The sequence below is a fragment of the Nerophis lumbriciformis genome, linkage group LG18, assembly GCF_033978685.3.
Source record: "Nerophis lumbriciformis linkage group LG18, RoL_Nlum_v2.1, whole genome shotgun sequence".
In the NCBI taxonomy this organism is placed as follows: Eukaryota; Metazoa; Chordata; class Actinopteri; order Syngnathiformes; family Syngnathidae; genus Nerophis; species Nerophis lumbriciformis.
The window spans coordinates 39,545,182-39,565,000 of NC_084565.2; the positions used below are offsets into that span (position 1 = coordinate 39,545,182).

General features: G+C 42.1%; 1 protein-coding gene across 1 annotated transcript in view; it reads left to right on the forward strand.

Annotated features, from left to right (window-relative positions):
• The window catches only part of myo7ba (myosin VIIBa), a 92,231-nt gene that overhangs the window by 12,132 nt on the left and 60,280 nt on the right, over positions 1 to 19,819 (forward strand). Inside the window, exons 5-18 of the mRNA XM_072915128.1 lie at positions 1,641 to 1,762; positions 1,823 to 1,965; positions 2,022 to 2,135; positions 4,162 to 4,315; positions 4,375 to 4,451; positions 8,859 to 8,978; positions 11,304 to 11,446; positions 11,510 to 11,720; positions 11,791 to 11,926; positions 11,988 to 12,148; positions 16,767 to 16,907; positions 16,968 to 17,126; positions 17,191 to 17,283; positions 19,641 to 19,735. Of these exons, the coding sequence (XP_072771229.1) occupies positions 1,641 to 1,762; positions 1,823 to 1,965; positions 2,022 to 2,135; positions 4,162 to 4,315; positions 4,375 to 4,451; positions 8,859 to 8,978; positions 11,304 to 11,446; positions 11,510 to 11,720; positions 11,791 to 11,926; positions 11,988 to 12,148; positions 16,767 to 16,907; positions 16,968 to 17,126; positions 17,191 to 17,283; positions 19,641 to 19,735 (1,869 nt within the window). The remainder of the gene's footprint in view (positions 1 to 1,640; positions 1,763 to 1,822; positions 1,966 to 2,021; positions 2,136 to 4,161; positions 4,316 to 4,374; positions 4,452 to 8,858; positions 8,979 to 11,303; positions 11,447 to 11,509; positions 11,721 to 11,790; positions 11,927 to 11,987; positions 12,149 to 16,766; positions 16,908 to 16,967; positions 17,127 to 17,190; positions 17,284 to 19,640; positions 19,736 to 19,819) is intronic.

Consider the following 19,819-nt stretch of genomic DNA (forward strand, 5'->3'; position numbering starts at 1 on the left):
TTGACATCTCCTTTATGTGCTGCTCTCTGGCTTTTATTTTGACGTCTTCCTCTATGTGCCGCTCTCTGGCATTTATTTTGACGTCTTCCTATATGTGCCGCTCTCTGGCTTTTATTTTGACGTCTTCCTTTATGTGCCGCTCTCTGGCATTTATTTTGACGTCTTTCTCTATGTGCCGCTCTCTGGCTTTTATTTTGACATCTCCTTTATGTGCTGCTCTCTGGCTTTTATTTTGACGTCTTCCTCTATGTGCCGCTCTCTGGCTTTTATTTTGACGTCTTCCTCTATGTGCCGCTCTCTGGCTTTTATTTTGACGTCTTCCTTTATGCGCTGCTCTCTGGCTTTTATTTTGACGTCTTCCTTTACGTGCCGCTCTCTGGCTTTTATTTTGACGTCTTCCTTTTATGTGCCGCTCTCTGGCATTTATTTTGACGTCTTCCTCTCTGGCTTTTATTTTGACGTCTTCCTCTATGTGCTGCTCTCTGGCTTTTATTTTGACGTCTTCCTTTATGTGCCGCTCTCTGGCTTTTATTTTGACGTCTTCCTCTATGTGCCGCTCTCTGGCTTTTATTTTGACGTCTTCCTCTATGTGCCGCTCTCTGGCTTTTATTTTGACGTCTTCCTCTATGTGCCGCTCTCTGGCTTTTATTTTGACGTCTTCCTCTATGTGCCGATCTCTGGCTTTTATTTTGATGTCTTCCTTTACGTGCCGCTCTCTGGCTTTTATTTTGACGTCTTCCTCTACGTGCCGCTCTCTGGCTTTTATTTTGACGTCTTCCTCTACGTGCCGCTCTCTGGCTTTTATTTTGACGTCTTCCTCTACGTGCCGCTCTCTTGCTTTTATTTTGACTTCTTCCTTTTTGAGCCGCTCTCTGGCTTTTATTTTGGTGTCTTCCTTTATGTGCCGCTCTCTGGCATTTATTTTGACGTCTTCCTCTCTGTGCCGCTCTCTGGCTTTTATTTTGACTTCTTCCTTTACGTGCCGCTCTCTGGCTTTTATTTTGACTTATTCCTCTATGTGCCGCTCTCTGGCTTTTATTTTGACTTATTCCTTTACGTGCCGCTCTCTGGCTTTTATTTTGACTTATTCCTTTACGTGCCGCTCTCTGGCTTTTATTTTGACTTATTCCTTTACGTGCCGCTCTCTGGCTTTTATTTTGACTTCTTCCTTTACGTGCCGCTCTCTGGCTTTTATTTTGACGTCGTCCTCTATGTGCCGCTCTCTGGCTTTTATTTTGACTTCTTCCTTTACGTGCCGCTCTCTGGCATTTATTTTGACGTCTTCCTCTCTGTGCCGCTCTCTGGCTTTTATTTTGATGTCTTCCTTTGTGCCGTTCTCTGGCTTTTATTTTGACGTCTTCCTTTTTGCCGCTCTCTGGCTTTTATTTTGACTTATTCCTCTATGTGCCGCTCTCTGGCTTTTATTTTGACTTCTTCCTTTACGTGCCGCTCTCTGGCTTTTATTTTGACTTATTCCTCTATGTGCCGCTCTCTGGCTTTTATTTTGACCTCTTCCTTTACGTGCCGCTCTCTGGCTTTTATTTTGACATCTTCCTCTACGTGCCGCTCTCTGGCTTTTATTTTGACGTCTTCCTTTACGTGCCGCTCTCTGGCTTTGATTTTGACGTCTTCCTCTCCAGTGGCGAGTCGGGAGCAGGCAAAACGGAGAGCACCAAGCTGATGCTGCAGTTCCTGGCGGCGGTGAGCGGTCAGCACTCCTGGATCGAGCAGCAGATCCTGGAGGCCAACCCCATCTTAGAAGGTAAAGCTCCAAAAGTTCTTCTTGCTTCCTGTCCTCTCCTGACGCCTGTTGACCTCTCAGCCTTTGGGAACGCCAAAACCATACGCAACGACAACTCCAGCCGCTTCGGGAAGTACATCGATATCAACTTCACCAAAGGGGGCGCCATCGAGGGGGCTCGCATCGAGCAATACCTGCTGGAGAAGTCCAGAGTTTGTCGGCAGGTGGGGGACAGGTGAGGCCTTGGTTGCCATGTTGTCTAACACTCGCTCACACGCAGGCGCCTGAGGAGAGAAACTACCACGTCTTCTACTACATGCTGATGGGGATGTCGGCAGAGCAGAAGAAGATCCTGTCGCTCGGGACCGCCGCCCAGTACAACTATCTGACCATGGTACTGCCCTATGGCCATTTTATTGGTGTTCTCACTACGAAAGCTTTTTTGAATTTATGTCATCTTAATTTTTGCATTTTCATTTTGTGAACTGAATTTTTTTACATCAAATTATGCTGACAATTTCATTGACTACAGCTTTGTTTGGTTAAAAATTCAGTTTGTAAAAATAGTGTAAAAAAAAATCGTTGTATACAAATTCTATGTAAAAAAAATAAAAATTAAGTGCAGAAAAATTTAGTGGAAAAATAATTCAATGCAAAAAAATGTGGTGGGAAAAAAAACATTGCATATAAATTCAGTGTAAAAAGCAATTAGTTAATAAAAAGTAGTTAAAAAAAATTAAATGTAAAAAAAAAAACTCAGTGTAAAAAAACTGTGCAGAAAAATTCAGTGTATAATAATTTATGTGTAAAAATAATTCAGTGCAGATAAATTTGTTGTAAAAAAAAAAATTCTGTATTTACAAAAACAGTGTTAAAAATGAGTGTAAAACATTTGGTGTGAAAATAATTCCATGCAGAAAAATTATGTTAAAATTTGGTGTGGAAAAAATCAGGGTAAAAAGCAATTAGTGTAAAAAAATGTAGTTTAAAAAAACTTCAATGTGAAAAAAAAATCAATGTAAATAAATGCAATTGAAACAAAATCACAGTTTTTTTACAGTGATTTTTGTCTAAAATAAATTATATGCAGAAAAATTCAGGACAAAAAAATTAAATGTACAATAAATTATGCGTAAAAAAAATCCAGTGCAGAAAAATTTTGTGGAAAAAGAATTCAATGCAAAAAAATTAAGTTAAAATTTGGTGGAATAAAAATTAGGTGGGAAAAAAACATTGTATAAAAATTCAGTGTGAAAAGCAATTAGTTAATAAAAAGTAGTTTTAAAAAATTCATTGTAAAAAAAAACTCAGTGTAAAACAATTATGTGCAGAAAAATTCCGTGTATAGTAAATTATGTGTAAAAATAATTCAGTGCAGAAAAATTGGTTGTAAAAAAAATCAGTATTTACAAAAACAGTGTTAAAAATTTGGTGTAAAAATAATTCCATGCAGAAAAATTATGTTATAATTTGGTGTGGAAAAACAATCAGTGTATAAAAATTCAGAGTAAAAAGCAATTAGTGTAAAAAAATGTAGTTTAAAAAAACTTCAATGTGGAAAAAAAATCATTGTAAAAAATGCATTGGAAACAAAATCACTGTAAAACAAATTGTGTTAAAAAAAATTCTATGCAGAAAAATTCAGGACACATTAAATTATATGTAAAAAAAAAATCAGTGCAGAAAAATTCAGTGTACAATAAATTGTGTAAAAAAAAAAAATCAGTATTTAAAAATTCAGTGTTAAATGATCAGTGTTTAAAAATTGAGTGTAAAAAAATTCAGAGACTAAAAATTGAATGTAAAAGGAATTCAGTGCAGAAAAATTTGGTGTAAAAAATCAGTGTAAACAATTATTTGCAGAAAAAAATTGGTGTAAAACATTCTGTTAAAAAATCCAGTGTAAAACATTTAGCGTAAAACAAATTCAGTGATTAAAAACTGAGTGTAAAAGAAAATTGAGTGCGGGGATTTTTGTTGCTTTAAAAGTCAACACCCACCAATACTGACGTGTTCTTCCACCTGATCGATTGCTTCAGTCTTGAGTTTTGAAGCAACAAAAATCCCTACACTGAGTTTTTCTACAATGATTTTTTTACATCACATTGTAAAACACTGAATGCAGCTGGGGTAGGCTCCAGCACCCCCGCCACCCTGAGAGGGACAAGCGGTAGAAGATGGATGGATGGATTTGAACAAACTGCATTTTTAAACACACACATTTGTATTCAATAAAGTTGTCAGCATAATTTGATGTAAAAAAAAAAAATCAGTTCAAGAAATTCAAATGAAAACAATGTAGTGTATGAATTTGGTGTAAAAAAAAACAACAAAATTCAGGCACAAATGAACGTCCGTGTTGGGCTCCTTGCAGAGTTAATGTCGGGGTGTGAACCAACACAAAGTGTGTGTCCCACCAGGGCAAGTGCACCAGCTGTGAAGGCCGTGACGACGTGAAGGAGTACGCTCACTTCCGCTCGGCTCTGAAGATCCTCATGTTCACGGAGAACGACACCTGGGAGATCTGCAAGCTGCTGGCCGCCATCCTGCACTTTGGCAACGTCAGCTTCGAGGGTGAGTGCGCGGATTTGCCAGGCGTGTTCTGCGAGACTTCTGACGGACTCGCTCCTCAGGAACCATCGTCAACAACCTGGAGGGATGCGACGTCCTCGCCTCCTCGCACTTCGACATGGCCGGCCAACTGTTGGAGGTGAAGTCCACTCTCCTTTGTCGCCAAGTATAATCAGTCACTACAAATGTTTCCTCAAAACCACCTCTTCACATAAAACCAATTGGTGCCATATTTTGGTACCTTTTGCTGAACGGCTCAAACACTTGGCGGGCAAACAAGCGGGCTCGTAGTGCACTGCCTCTAAGTAATGTCACTTTCCATGCCAACAAAGCAAGCGTGCCTGATAGAAAAGCGAGGCTCCACGTTTCAACATGTGCTAGCTCGATGCTAATTTGCATTGGATATGCCATATACATGCTACTAATTAGCATTAGCGATTTTTTTAATTTTTTATGGTGATTTCAATACCTTTTGAATTTGTTAAGGAAAAATGTTACAATCAAACAGCTGGTGTGTAATAAGTACACTACTTACAGTATAGACACTTTGTAGGATGCAACACAAAACTGGAACATTCAACTTAATGGCAAAGACTACTTCCTGACTACGGCAACACACCTGGGGTAAAGGAAAATGAATGCAATACAAGTGGATAGCACAGTTATTATTAGCTCACATGTCTTATTATTTGGAATTGGGGGTTAAATCACCAAAAATGATTCCCGGGCGCGGCCACCGCTGCTGCCCACTGCTCCCCTCACCTCCCAGGGGGTGATCAAGGGTGATGGGTCAAATGCAGAGAATAATCTCGCCACACCTAGTGTGTGTGTGACAATCATTGGTACTTTAACTTTAACTTTATTAAAAATGTACATTTTATTATTGAACAATCAACATTTATGACCACATGGTCGCACACAAAAGTAGCAAAAATTGCGAATGTGCCGTGTATCGAATGTGAAACATCCCTACTGTTTGCCCTGGCTCATAAACACTTTATAATGGGACTGGCAACAGATGTAGCTACAAGTCTGCACAGTAGATGGCATCCTAGTTCTTCTGAGAGAAGAAGGGATGGATGTTTGTTGCTCCATTGTTTTTCAACCACTTTAGATTTCATTGATACAAAAGTTCAACTTAATGGCAAAGACTACGGCAACACACCTGGGACAAAATGAAATTAATGCATACTTGCAAATGTCAGGCCACTTTATTTGAAGTGGTTCACTACACTGTTTTATGCACCACCACATTTAATGTAGCGCGCCACTTTATTTTACGTGGCCCGCCACTTTATTTTACGTGGTCCGCCACTTTATTTTACGTGGCCCGCCAAATCATTAACGTGGCCCGCCACATCATTTACGTGGCCCGCCACATCATTTTATGTGGCCCGCCACATCATTTTATGTGGCCCGCCACATCATTTTATGTGGCCCGCCACATCATTTACGTGACCCGCCACATCATTTTATGTGGCCCGCCACATCATTTACGTGACCCGCCACATCATTTACGTGGCCCGCCACATCATTTTACGTGGCCCGCCACATCATTTTACGTGGCCCGCCACATCATTTTACGTGGCCCGCCACATCATTTTACGTGGCCCGCCACATCATTTTACGCGGCCCGCCACTTTATTTTACGTAGCCCGCCACATCATTTACGTGGCCCGCCACGTCATTTTACATGGCCCGCCACATCATTTATGTGGCCCGACACTTTATTTTACGTGGCCCGCCACTTTATTTTAAGTGACCCGCCACGTCATGTTATGTGGCCCGCCACGTCATTTTACTTGGCCCCCCACGTCATGTTACGTGGCCCGCCACTTTATTTTACGTGGCCCGCCACATCATTTACGTGGCCCGCCACATCATTTTACGTGGCCCGCCACATCATTTTACGTGGCCCGCCACATCATTTATATGGCCCGCCACATCATTTATGTGGCCCGCCACATCATTTATGTGGCCCGCCACGTCATTTTACTTGGCCCGCCACGTCATTTTACTTGGCCCCCCACGTCATGTTATGTGGCCCGCCACATCATTTTACGTGGCCCGCCACATCATTTTACGTGGCCCGCCACATCATTTATATGGCCCGCCACATCATTTATGTGGCCCGCCACGTCATTTTACTTGGCCCCCCACGTCATGTTATGTGGCCCGCCACATCATTTACGTGGCCCGCCACATCATTTTACGTGGCCCGCCACATCATTTACGTGGCCCGCCACATCATTTTATGTGGCCCGCCACATCATTTATGTGGCCCGCCACATCATTTATGTGGCCCGCCACTTTATTTTAAGTGGCCCGCCACGTCATTTTACGTGGCCCCCCACGTCATTTTATGTGGCCCCCCACGTCATTTTACGTGGCCCGCCATGTCATTTAAATTGGCCCGCCACCACATTTAAAATGGCCCACCACATTATTTGAATTATGTGGCCGCTGCCTCATTTTATGTGGGCCGTAACAATATTTAAAGAGGCCCGCCACGTTATTTAAAATTGGCCCGCTACATCATATTACGTGGCCCGCCACATCATTTTATGTGGCCCGCCACTTTATTTTAAGTGGCCCGCCACATCATTTTACTTGGCCCCCCACGTCATCTTATGTGGCCCGCCATGGCATTTAAATTGGCCCGCCACCACATTTAAAATGGCCCACCACATTATTTGATTTGGCCCGCCACATCATATTATGTGGCCGCTACCTCATTTTATGTGGGCCGTCACAATATTTAAAGAGGCCCGCCACGTTATTTAAAACTGGCCCGCCACGTCATTTTAGGTGACCCGCCACGTCATTTTACGAGGCCCGCCACGTCATTTTACGAGGCCCGCCCCGCCATGTCATTTAAATTGGCCCGCCACTTTAAGTGGCCTGCCACTACATTTTACTTGACCCGCCACGTCATCTTACGTGGTCCGCCACATCATTTAAAGTGGCCCGCCACCACGTTTAAAATGGCCCACCACATTATTTGAATGGCCCGCCACATCATATTATGTGGCCGCAACCTAATTTTATGTGGGCCTTCCCGCCATGTCATTTAATGTGGCCCGCCACATCATTTATGTGGCCCGCCACTTTATTTTAAGTGGCCCGCCACATCATTTTACTTGGCCCCGCACATCATTTTACTTGGCCCCCCACGTCATCTTACGTGGCCCGCCATGTCATTTAATTTGGCCCGCCACCACATTTAAAATGGCCCACCACATTATTTGATTTGGCCCGCCACATCATATTATGTGGCCGCTACCTCATTTTATGTGGGCCGTCACAATATTTAAAGAGGCCCGCCACGTTATTTAAAACTGGCCCGCCACGTCATTTTAGGTGGCCCGCCATGTCATTTTACGAGGCCCGCCACGTCATTTTACGAGGCCCGCCACGTCATTTTACGAGGCCCGCCACGTCATTTTACGTGGCCCGCCCCGCCATGTCATTTAAAGTGGCCCGCCACTTTATTTTAAGTGGCCTGCCACTACATTTTACTTGGCCCGCCACGTCATCTTACGTGGTCCGCCACATCATTTAAAGTGGCCCGCCACCACGTTTAAAATGGCCCACCACATTATTTGAATGGCCCGCCACATCATATTATGTGGCCGCAACCTAATTTTATGTGGGCCTTCCCAATATTTAAAGAGGCCCACCACATTATTTAAAATGGCCTATCACATTATTTAAAAGTGGCCCGCTACATCATATTATGTGGCCCGCTACATAATTTTAAGCGACCCGTCATGTCATTTTATGTGGTTGGCTCCATTATTTAATTTGGCCCGCTACATGACTGTATTTATTGTGGCTCACCATGTCATTTGACATTATTCAAGTGGCCTGCAACAGGCTAGAAATAATGAAGCCTTTTGTGGCTAAATGTGTTTGTTCTTTTCATTTATTGTCATTTGTTTTGACAGTTTGGGTTGACAAATGTTCTACACATAATATTATAAGATGTGAAAAATAAAAACTGCATATGTTGTACACATAAATATGATAAGATGTTTAAAAACTAATACAGTATCTGCTTGTCATCTTGACTCGCGCTATCAAAGCAGGTTATCATTTGGAGTTTGACAGCCGTGCTTTGAAGTGTAAGAAACAAAATATTATTATCTGCTCACTTTTAAATGTACATTTATGATCTATTATTAATAATAATTAGGTACACAAACATTTGTACTGACTTAAAAAATTCTTCATTGACAATTCCTCCAGACATGCAAGACATAAGGGGTATTGATATCCATTTGGCGGTAATCGGTACCGTATCTGTTGCAATGTGAAATGTCCCCATTGATAGTGCACAACACGTCACACTGTCGTGACCCCACAAGTCCAGCTGCATGCTACAATTAGTCACTGACTGGGTTCTTTTGTAGCCCAACTCCATCAAAAAAGCTGTCTAAAAAAAACTTTTTCGCAGATTTACGCAGTGCACTTGAACGCCTCACCGTGTCAGCTGTGATTGACAGCGCGGGTGTGTGAATTAGCACTTCCTGTGGTTGCCCTGCAGGTGGACCCGAAAGTGCTGCAGAAGAGCCTGACTCAGCGCTCCTTCATGACCATCCGAGAGAGCGTGACCAAAGTGCTGACCTCGGCCCAGGCTGTGGACGGCAGGGACGCCTTTGTCAAAGTAACATCACACAGAGCCACCATTGTGCTTTTTTTATGTCTTCTGTTGCTGCATGCCAGGGGAGCACATTTGGTTTTACGTGAGAAAGAGTGGAAATAGTTGAATTGTGCACACAGTCTGGTCTCCTGAAGATGAAGGTGCGGCAGAAGGTTCCATCTGTGAAGATGGTCGACTAATTAATTATGTAAAATAAGTTTGTCTGTTCCAGCATCAAACTGTGTCCATGGTCGCAGTTTTAATTGTACAGACAATGTTTTAAGTCACATGTTAGCATATTTCAAAGTAAAAACCACTGTCAGATAAAGCTAGAATAAAGTAAAACTACTCACACTATTTTCCAATTTATACACTGATTTTTTTACACTGAATATTTCTGTACTGAGTTTTTTTTTTTACACTGACTTTTTGTACACTATTTTTTAGACTAAATATTTCTATATTGATTTTTTAACGCTGATTTTTTTACGCAAAATTTTTTTGCACTGAGTTTTTATACACTATTTTTTAGACTAAATATTTCTATATTGATTTTTTTAACGCTGATTTTTTTACGCTAAATTTTTTTGCACTGATTATTAGTTTTTATACACTATTTTTTACAATGGACGCTCACTGTTTTTACACGAATTTCTTTTACAAAAAATGTTTTTGCACTGAGTTTTTGTACACTATTTTTTTGACTAAATATTTATATACAGAGTTTTTTTACACTGAATATTTGTACACTGAATTTTTGTATCAGTCATTCACACGCATTTTTCTGCACTGTTTTTATACACTATTTTTAATATAATTTTTATATACATTTTTTACACATTATTTTTTACACTGAATATTTATACACTGATTCTTTTTTTCACTGAATTTTTCTGCAGTGATTTTTTTTAGTTTTTTAAACTATTTTTACACTGAATGCTCATTGTTTTTACACTGATTTTTTTTTACAAATAATTTTTTTTGCACTAAATTTCTTTACACTAAGTTTTTATACACTATTTTTTTGACTAAATATTTGTATACAGGTTTTTTGTACACTCACCTTTTTTACACTGATTATTTGTACACTGAATTTTTGTATCAGTCATTTACACACATTTTGTCTGCACTGTTTTTATACACTATTTTTAATGTGATATTTTATATACTTTTTTTTTTACACTGAATTTTTACACATGATTTTTTACACTGAATATTTGTACACTAGAATTTTTATTCACTATTTTTTACAGTAAATATTTATACACTGATTTTTTTTTCACTGACTTTTTCTGCACTGATTTTTTTTAGTTTTTATACACACTTTTTTACACTGAATGCTCACTGTTTTTACACTTGATTTTTTTTTTTTACAAATAATTTTTTTGCACTAAATTTCTTTCCACTGAGTTTTTATACACTATTTTTTGACAAAATATTTATATACTGATTTTTTTTACACTGACTTTGTCATTTACACACTTTTTTCTGCACTGTTTTATACACTATTTTTAATATTTTATATACTTTTTTTTTTTTTACACATAATTTTTACAAAAAATGTTAACACTGAATATTTGCACACTGAATTTTTTACAGTAATTTTTTTACACAACATTTTTCTGTACTGATTTTTCTACATGAGTTTTTACACTAAATACACTGATTATTTTTTAATTTTTTGTTTTTTTGCACGGAATTTTTCTACACTGAGTTTTAAACACTATTTTTAAGACTAAATATTTATTTACGGTACTGATTTTTTTTACACTGATTTTTTTACACAATTTTTATACAATTAATTTTTAATCCTTAGTTTTTATACACTATTTTTAGACTAAATATTTATATGCTGATTTTTTATAACACAGATTTTTTTTTTTTTTTTTACATTGAATTTTCTTACACTGCATTGATTTTCTCTACGCTGAGTTTTTATACACTTGTATTTGGACTAAATATTTATACACTGATTTTTTTTTACATTGACATATTTTTACAGTGAATTTTTTTACCCAATTTTTTTCATACTAACTATTTATACCCTTTTTTTTAAACTGATTGTTTTACACTGATTTTTTTTTTTTACACTGATTTTTTTCACACTGAATCTTTACACTACATTTTAAAAGACTGTATTTTGACAAACTGAATTTGTAAGCACATCAATTTTGCGCTCAAATTTCAAATTCAATCACATTGTCAGCATGAAAAAAATGAGTTGACCAAAGGAAAACAAGTGAGTTCCATAAATCCAGAGTGCAAAGATGATGAAGATCCAAACACAGACAGTGAAGGTCCAAACATATCTTCTGTGTGACCAAGTAATTGTCTTTATGGTCTGCCCAGGCTATTTACGGCCGGCTTTTCATTTGGGTGGTGGACAAGATCAATGCGGCCATTTACAAGCCGGCCCCCGAGGACTCCAGCGAGGTCAGGCAGTCCATCGGCCTCCTTGACATCTTCGGCTTTGAGAACTTCAGCACAAACAGGTCAGTGAGACACAAAGCTCTCTGTCTCTCTCTCTGCGATGCCATCCTGGTCTCTGTGAGCAGCTTCGAGCAGCTGTGCATCAACTACGCCAACGAGCAGCTGCAGCAGTTCTTCGTCAAGCACGTCTTCAAGCTGGAGCAGGACGAGTACGCCCGGGAGAGCATCGTGTGGGAGCGCATCGACTACAAGGACAACCAGGACACGCTGGACGCGCTGGCCAACAAGGCGCTCAACATGCTGGCGCTCATCGACGAGGAGAGCAACTTCCCCAAGGTCCCGGTCCTGGTCCTCCTCCCGGTCCACAGCCAGAGCAGGTGTGACCTGGGTTTGTGTGGCTCCTCAGGGCACAGACGCCACCATGCTGCAGAAGATGAACCAGGTCCACGGGAAGGGGAGCGTCTACGTCGCCCCCAAGAACGACTATGAGAGCCACTTTGGAGTCCATCACTTTGCTGGCGTGGTCTACTACGACTCCAAAGGTACGAGGTCTTCCATCTTTACGCTTCCACCGGCTTCTCAGCACTGCTTGCTGCCCTCAAGGTTTCCTGGAGAAGAACCGCGACACCCTCAGCGACGATCTCATCCAGCTGGTGGACACCTCCACCAACAAACTCCTCAAGCAGGTCTTTCACGCCCAGCTGACCACCAAGAGCAGCGGGAACCCTCGCATGGTCGTCACCAGCGCCAACAACACGCTGAGGGCGAGTACCTGACCTTAGACCTGGGCCACATACTTCATCCATCCATCAATCTTTGAACCATGACCTTAGACACTGTGCCCGGTCTACAGGCCATACATACTTCATCCATCCATCCATCTTCGAACCAGGACCATAGACACTGTGCCAGGTCTATAGGCCATACACACTTCATCCATCCATCTTCGAAACCATGACCATATATCATCCATCCATCTTCGAACCATGACCATAGACACTGTGCCAGGTCTACAGGCCATATACACATCATCCATCTCCGAACCAGGACCATAGACACTGTGCCAAGTCTACAGGCCATAAACACTTCATCCATCCATCCATCCATTCATTCATCCATCCATCCATCTATAAATCCATCTGCGAACCATGACCATAGACACTGTGTGTGATCTACAGGCCATACACACTTCATCCATCCATCCATCCATCTATCTCACTCATTCATCCATCTTCGAACCAGGACCTTAAACACTGTGCCAGATCTACAGGCCATACACACATCATCCATCCATCTTTGAACTAGGACCTTAGACACTGTGCCAGGTCTACAGGCCATACACACTTCATCCATCCATCCATCTATCCATCAGGCCATACACACTTCATCCATCCATCGATCCATCAATCCATCTTCAAAGCATGACCATAGACTCTGTGCCAGATCTACAGGCCATACACACTTCATCCATCCATCCATCTATCCATCTTCAAAGCATGACCTTAGACACTGTGCCAGGTCTACAGGCCATACACACATCATCCATCCATCCATCTTCGAACTAGGACCTTAGACACTGTGCCAGGTCTACAGGCCATACACACATCATCCATCCATCATTCTTCGAACTAGGACCTTAGACACTGTGCCAGGTCTACAGGCCATACACACTTCATCCATCCATCCATCCATTTTCGAACTAGGACCGTAGACACTGTGCCAGGTGTACAGGCCATACACACTTCATCCATCCATCCATCTATCCATCAATCCATCAGGCCATACACACTTCATCCATCCATCTATCAATCCATCTTCAAAGCATGACCATAGACACTGTGCCAGATCTACAGGCCATACACACTTCATCCATCCATCCATCTATCCATCTTCAAAGCATGACCTTAGACACTGTGCCAGGTCTACAGGCCATACACACATCATCCATCCTCGAACTAGGACCTTAGACACTGTGCCAGATCTACAGGCCATACACACTTCATTCATCCATCCATCTTCAAAGCATGACCTTAGACACTGTGCCAGGTCTACAGGCCATACACACATCATCCATCCATCATTCTTCAAACTAAGACCTTAGACACTGTGCCAGGTCTACAGGCCATACACACTTCATCCATCCATCCATCCATTTTCGAACTAGGACCGTAGACACTGTGCCAGGTCTACAGGCCATACACACTTCATCCATCCATCCATCTATCCATCAATCCATCAGGCCATACACACTTCATCCATCCATCCATCCATCTATCCATCAATCCATCTTCAAAGCATGACCATAGACTCTGTGCCAGATCTACAGGCCATACACACTTCATCCATCCATCCATCTATCAATCAATCCATAAGGCCATACACACTTCATCCATCCATCCATCTTCAAAGCATGACCATAGACACTGTGCCAGATCTACAGGCCATACACACTTCATTCATCCATCCATCTATCCATCTTCAAAGCATGACCTTAGACACTGTGCCAGGTGTACAGGCCATACACACTTCATCCATCCATCCATCTATCCATCAATCCATCAGGCCATACACACTTCATCCATCCATCCATCTATCCATCAATCCATCTTCAAAGCATGACCATAGACTCTGTGCCAGATCTACAGGCCATACACACTTCATCCATCCATTCATCTATCAATCAATCCATAAGGCCATACACACTTCATCCATCCATCCATCTTCAAAGCATGACCATAGACACTGTGCCAGATCTACAGGCCATACACACTTCATTCATCCATCCATCTATCCATCTTCAAAGCATGACCTTAGACACTGTGCCAGGTCTACAGGCCATACACACTTCATCCATCCATCCATCTATCAATCAATCCATAAGGCCATACACACTTCATCCATCCATCCATCTTCAAAGCATGACCATAGACACTGTGCCAGATCTACAGGCCATACACACTTCATTCATCCATCCATCTATCCATCTTCAAAGCATGACCTTAGACACTGTGCCAGGTCTACAGGCCATACACACTTCATCCATCCATCTATCCATCCATTTTCGAACTAGGACCGTAGACACTGTGCCAGGTGTACAGGCCATACACATTTCATCCATCCATCCATCTATCCATCAATCCATCAGGCCATACACACTTCATCCATCCATCCATCAATCCATCAATCCATCTTCAAAGCATGGCCATAGACTCTGTGCCAGATCTACAGGCCATACACACTTCATCCATCTATCAATCAATCCATCAGGCCATACACACTTCATCCATCCATCCATCTATCCATCAATCCATCTTCAAAGCATGACCATAGACACTGTGCCAGATCTACAGGCCATACACACTTCATCCATCCATCCATCTATCCATCTTCAAAGCATGACCTTAGACACTGTGCCAGGTCTACAGGCCATACACACATCATCCATACATTATTCTTCGAACTAGGACCTTAGACACTGTGCCAGGTCTACAGGCCATACACACTTCATCCATCCATCCATCCATTTTCGAACTAGGACCGTAGACACTGTGCCAGGTGTACAGGCCATACACATTTCATCCATCCATCCATCTATCCATCAATCCATCAGGCCATACACACTTCATCCATCCATCCATCAATCCATCAATCCATCTTCAAAGCATGGCCATAGACTCTGTGCCAGATCTACAGGCCATACACACATCATCCATCCTCGAACTAGGACCTTAGACACTGTGCCAGATCTACAGGCCATACACACTTCATCCATCCATCCATCCATTTTCGAACTAGGACCGTAGACACTGTGCCAGGTGTACAGGCCATACACATTTCATCCATCAATCCATCAGGCCATACAGACTTCATCCATCCATCCATCAATCCATCAATCCATCTTCAAAGCATGGCCATAGACTCTGTGCCAGATCTACAGGCCATACACACATCATCCATCCTCGAACTAGGACCTTAGACACTGTGCCAGGTCTACAGGCCATACACACATCATCCATCCATTATTCTTCGAACTAGGACCTTAGACACTGTGCCAGGTCTACAGGCCATACACACTTCATCCATCCATCCATCCATTTTCGAACTAGGACCGTAGACACTGTGCCAGGTGTACAGGCCATACACACTTCATCCATCCATCCATCTATCCATCAATCCATCAGGCCATACACACTTCATCCATCCATCCATCCATCCATCAATCCATCTTCAAAGCATGACCATAGACTCTGTGCCAGATCTACAGGCCATACACACTTCATCCATCCATCCATCTATCAATCAATCCATCCATCTATCCATCAATCCATCTTCAAAGCATGACCATAGACACTGTGCCAGATCTACAGACCATACACACTTCATTCATCCATCCATCTATCCATCTTCAAAGCATGACCATAGACACTGTGCCAGATCTACAGACCATACACACTTCATTCATCCATCTATCTATCCATCTTCAAAGCATGACCTTAGACACTGTGCCAGGTCTACAGGCCATACACACATCATCCATCCTCGAACTAGGACCTTAGACACTGTGCCAGGTCTGCAGGCCATACACACATCATCCATCCATCATTCTTCGAACTAGGACCATAGACACTGTGCCAGGTCTACAGGCCATACACACTTCATCCATCCATCCATCCATTTTCGAACTAGGACCGTAGACACTGTGCCAGGTGTACAGGCCATACACATTTCATCCATCCATCCATCTATCCATCAATCCATCAGGCCATACACACTTCATCCATCCATCCATCAATCCATCTTCAAAGCATGACCATAGACTCTGTGCCAGATCTACAGGCCATACACACTTCATCCATCCATCCATCTATCAATCAATCCATTCATCTATCCATCAATCCATCTTCAAAGCATGACCATAGACACTGTGCCAGATCTACAGACCATACACACTTCATTCATCCATCCATCTATCCATCTTCAAAGCATGACCTTAGAGACTGTGCCAGGTCTACAGGCCATACACACTTCATTTATCCATCCATCCATCTATCTCACTCATCCATCTATCTCACTCTTTCATCCATTTTTGAACCAGGACCATTGACGCAGTGCCAGATCTACTCCATCCACCCATCCCTTCATCCATCTTACTCCATCCTACTCCATCCATCCATTAATTCATCATCCCACTTCATTCATTATCACATCAATTCATCCAACATCCATCCATCCACCACACTCATCCATCCATTGATCAAACTCTATGCTGCAGTGTTATTAGGATGTGATCAATAACCATATCTGAGCAGACATAACTTCTAGTAGTTCTCCTCCTTGCACTTAACGGAGGGACTCATCAACGCGTTTATTTCCGTGTGGCAGCAAGCGAACGAGGGCAAGAAGCGCGTGCCCACGCTGAGCGGCCAGTTCCGCCAGTCCCTGGACTCCCTGATGAAGACCCTGACGGTGTGTCAGCCGTACTTCATACGCTGCATCAAGCCCAACGACTACAAGAAGCCCATGGTGAGCACCACGGCTCCTCTGGCAGAAGAACGCCGTCACACGTCTTGTGTTTACCGCCAGCTCTTCGACCGAGAGCTGTGCCTGCGTCAGCTGCGCTACTCGGGCATGATGGAGACCATCAGGATCCGGAAAGCCGGCTACCCCCTGCGCTACACCTTCGACGAGTTCCTGGAGCGCTACAGGGTCCTCCTCAAAACCTACCTGTGTGACCCCCAAAAGGTGTGTGCAGGTTATAAAACATTGTGATCGCGCCTGAGCTCGCTTGACTGGCGTGTGCCCGCAGGAAAGTAAGGAGAAGTGCTGCCAGAGCATCTGTGAGTCTGTGCTGGATGGAGAAGGAGACTGGAAGACTGGCAAGACCAAGATCTTCCTCAAGGTGCCTCCTTGGAACACACCTCTCTGACTTGTTTCTTACTCAAACCTCTGATGTGTGCGTATATATATATATATATATATATATATATATATGTATGTATGTACAAACCCCGTTTCCATATGAGTTGGGAAATTGTGTTAGATGTAAATATAAACAGAATACAATGATTTGCAAATCCTTTTCAACCCATATTCAGTTGAATGCACTACAAAGACAAGATATTTTATTTTTTATTTTTTTGCAAATAATAATTAACTTGGAATTTCATGGCTGCAACATGTGCCAAAGTAGTTGGGAAAGGGCATGTTCACCACTGTGTTACATGGCCTTTCCTTTTAACAACACTCAGTAAACGTTTGGGAACTGAGGAGACACATTTTTGAAGCTTCTCAGGTGGAATTCTTTCCCATTCTTGCTTGATGTACAGCTTAAGTTGTTCAACAGTCCGGGGGTCTCCGCTGTGCTATTTTAGGCCTCATAATGCGCCACACATTTTCAATGGGAGACAGGTCTGGACTACAGGCAGGCCAGTCTAGTACCCGCACTCTTTTACTATGAAGCCACGTTGATGTAACACGTGGCTTGGCATTGTCTTGCTGAAATAAGCAGGGGCGTCCATGGTAACGTTGCTTGGAGGGCAACATATGTTGCTCCAAAACCTGTATGTACCTTTCAGCATTAATGGCGCCTTCACAGATGTGTAAGTTACCCATGTCTTGGGCACTAATACACCCCCATACCATCACACATGCTGGCTTTTACACTTTGCGCCTAGAACAATCCGGATGGTTCTTTTCCTCTTTGGTCCGGAGGACACGACGTCCACAGTTTCCAAAAACAATTTGAAATGTGGACTCATCAGACCACAGAACATTTTTCCACTTTGTATCAGTCCATCTTAGATGCGCTCAGGCCCAGCGAAGCTGACGGCGTTTCTGGGTGTTGTTGATAAACGGTTTTCGCCTTGCATAGGAGAGTTTTAACTTGCACTTACAGATGTAGCGACCAACTGTAGTTACTGACAGTGGGTTTCTGAAGTGTTCCTGAGCCCATGTGGTGATATCCTTTACACACCGATGTCGCTTGTTGATGCAGTACAGCCTGAGGGATGGAAGGTCACGGGCTTAGCTGCTTACGTGCAGTGATTTCTCCAGATTCTCTGAACCCTTTGATGATATTACGGAGCGTAGATGGTGAAATCCCTAAATTCCTTGCAATAGCTGGTTGAGAAAGGTTTTTCTTAAACTGTTCAACAATTTGCTCACGCATTTGTTGACAAATTGGTGACCCTCGCCCCATCCTTGTTTGTGAATGACTGAGCATTTCATAGAATCTACTTTTATACCCAATCATGGCACTCACTTTTTCCCAATTTGCCTGTTCACCTGTGGGATGTTCCAAATAAGTGTTTGATGAGCATTCCTCAACTTTATCAGTATTTATTGCCACTTTTCCCAACTTCTTTGTCACGTGTTGCTGGCATCAAATTCTAAAGTTAATGATTATTTGCACACAAAAAATGTTTATGAGTTTGAACATCAAATATGTTGTCTTTGTAGCATATTCAACTGAATATGGCTTGAAAATGATTTGCAAATCATTGTATTCAGTTTATATTTACATCTAACACAATTTCCCAACTCATATGGAAACGGGGTTTGTGTGTATATATATATATATATATATATATATATATATATATATATATATATATAGGTCGTTTGGATTGGGTCATATAAATAATCTCCCTGCTGTCTCCACTTCAAAGTAACATTCATGGTCATTAACCTCATTTACTCCCGATGCACACAGGATGGCGGCACATTTGCAACAATTAGACGATCAGATAGTTGAAATTAAGTTGGAGATTCCTTATCACATTTGTGACGTCTTGCGAGCCAGACTGAAAGTGGACAACCCCTGCCCTATAGGAAATAGTCTGTTCCAGGGTCAAGCTGTGGACATCATAAAGACTTAGTTAAGTCCCTGTTATACAAGTTTAAGAATAACGTACAGAAGGGATTCATACGACCCCATTCTTGGGTGGATTTTGCGTGAGAGGAAGATTCTTGATCATTTTGCAATGCAGTCTGCTGGAAATGATTGAAAGCGCCACCCTACATAGCTACTACTGTGGTCAAATTGCCACAAAACACATTTAAAAATATACGACACTCTACTGCCGTGGCTAAAGTGTACAGTGCACCGCCCCGATTTGTCACGTTTCATGTGTCAGGTAAACTACGAATGGGGCCCCTTCCTACTGAAACTCCTACAAATACATAAAAAAAACATAAGGGTCAGATTTGAAGGAAAAAAGTGAAAGTTTGTCTCCTAAAGTAAGGATTTGCACGCAGGACTACCACGACACCATGCTGGAACTGGAGCGAGTGAAAGAACTGCAAGCCAAAGCACTTTTGATCCAGAAGGTTCTACGAGGCTACAGATACAGGTGTGGGGAAGAAATGATGCCTATTCATTTTGATCACTAGTGTTTTTATTATCATTGATTGGCAACAATAAATTGGCCCTAGTG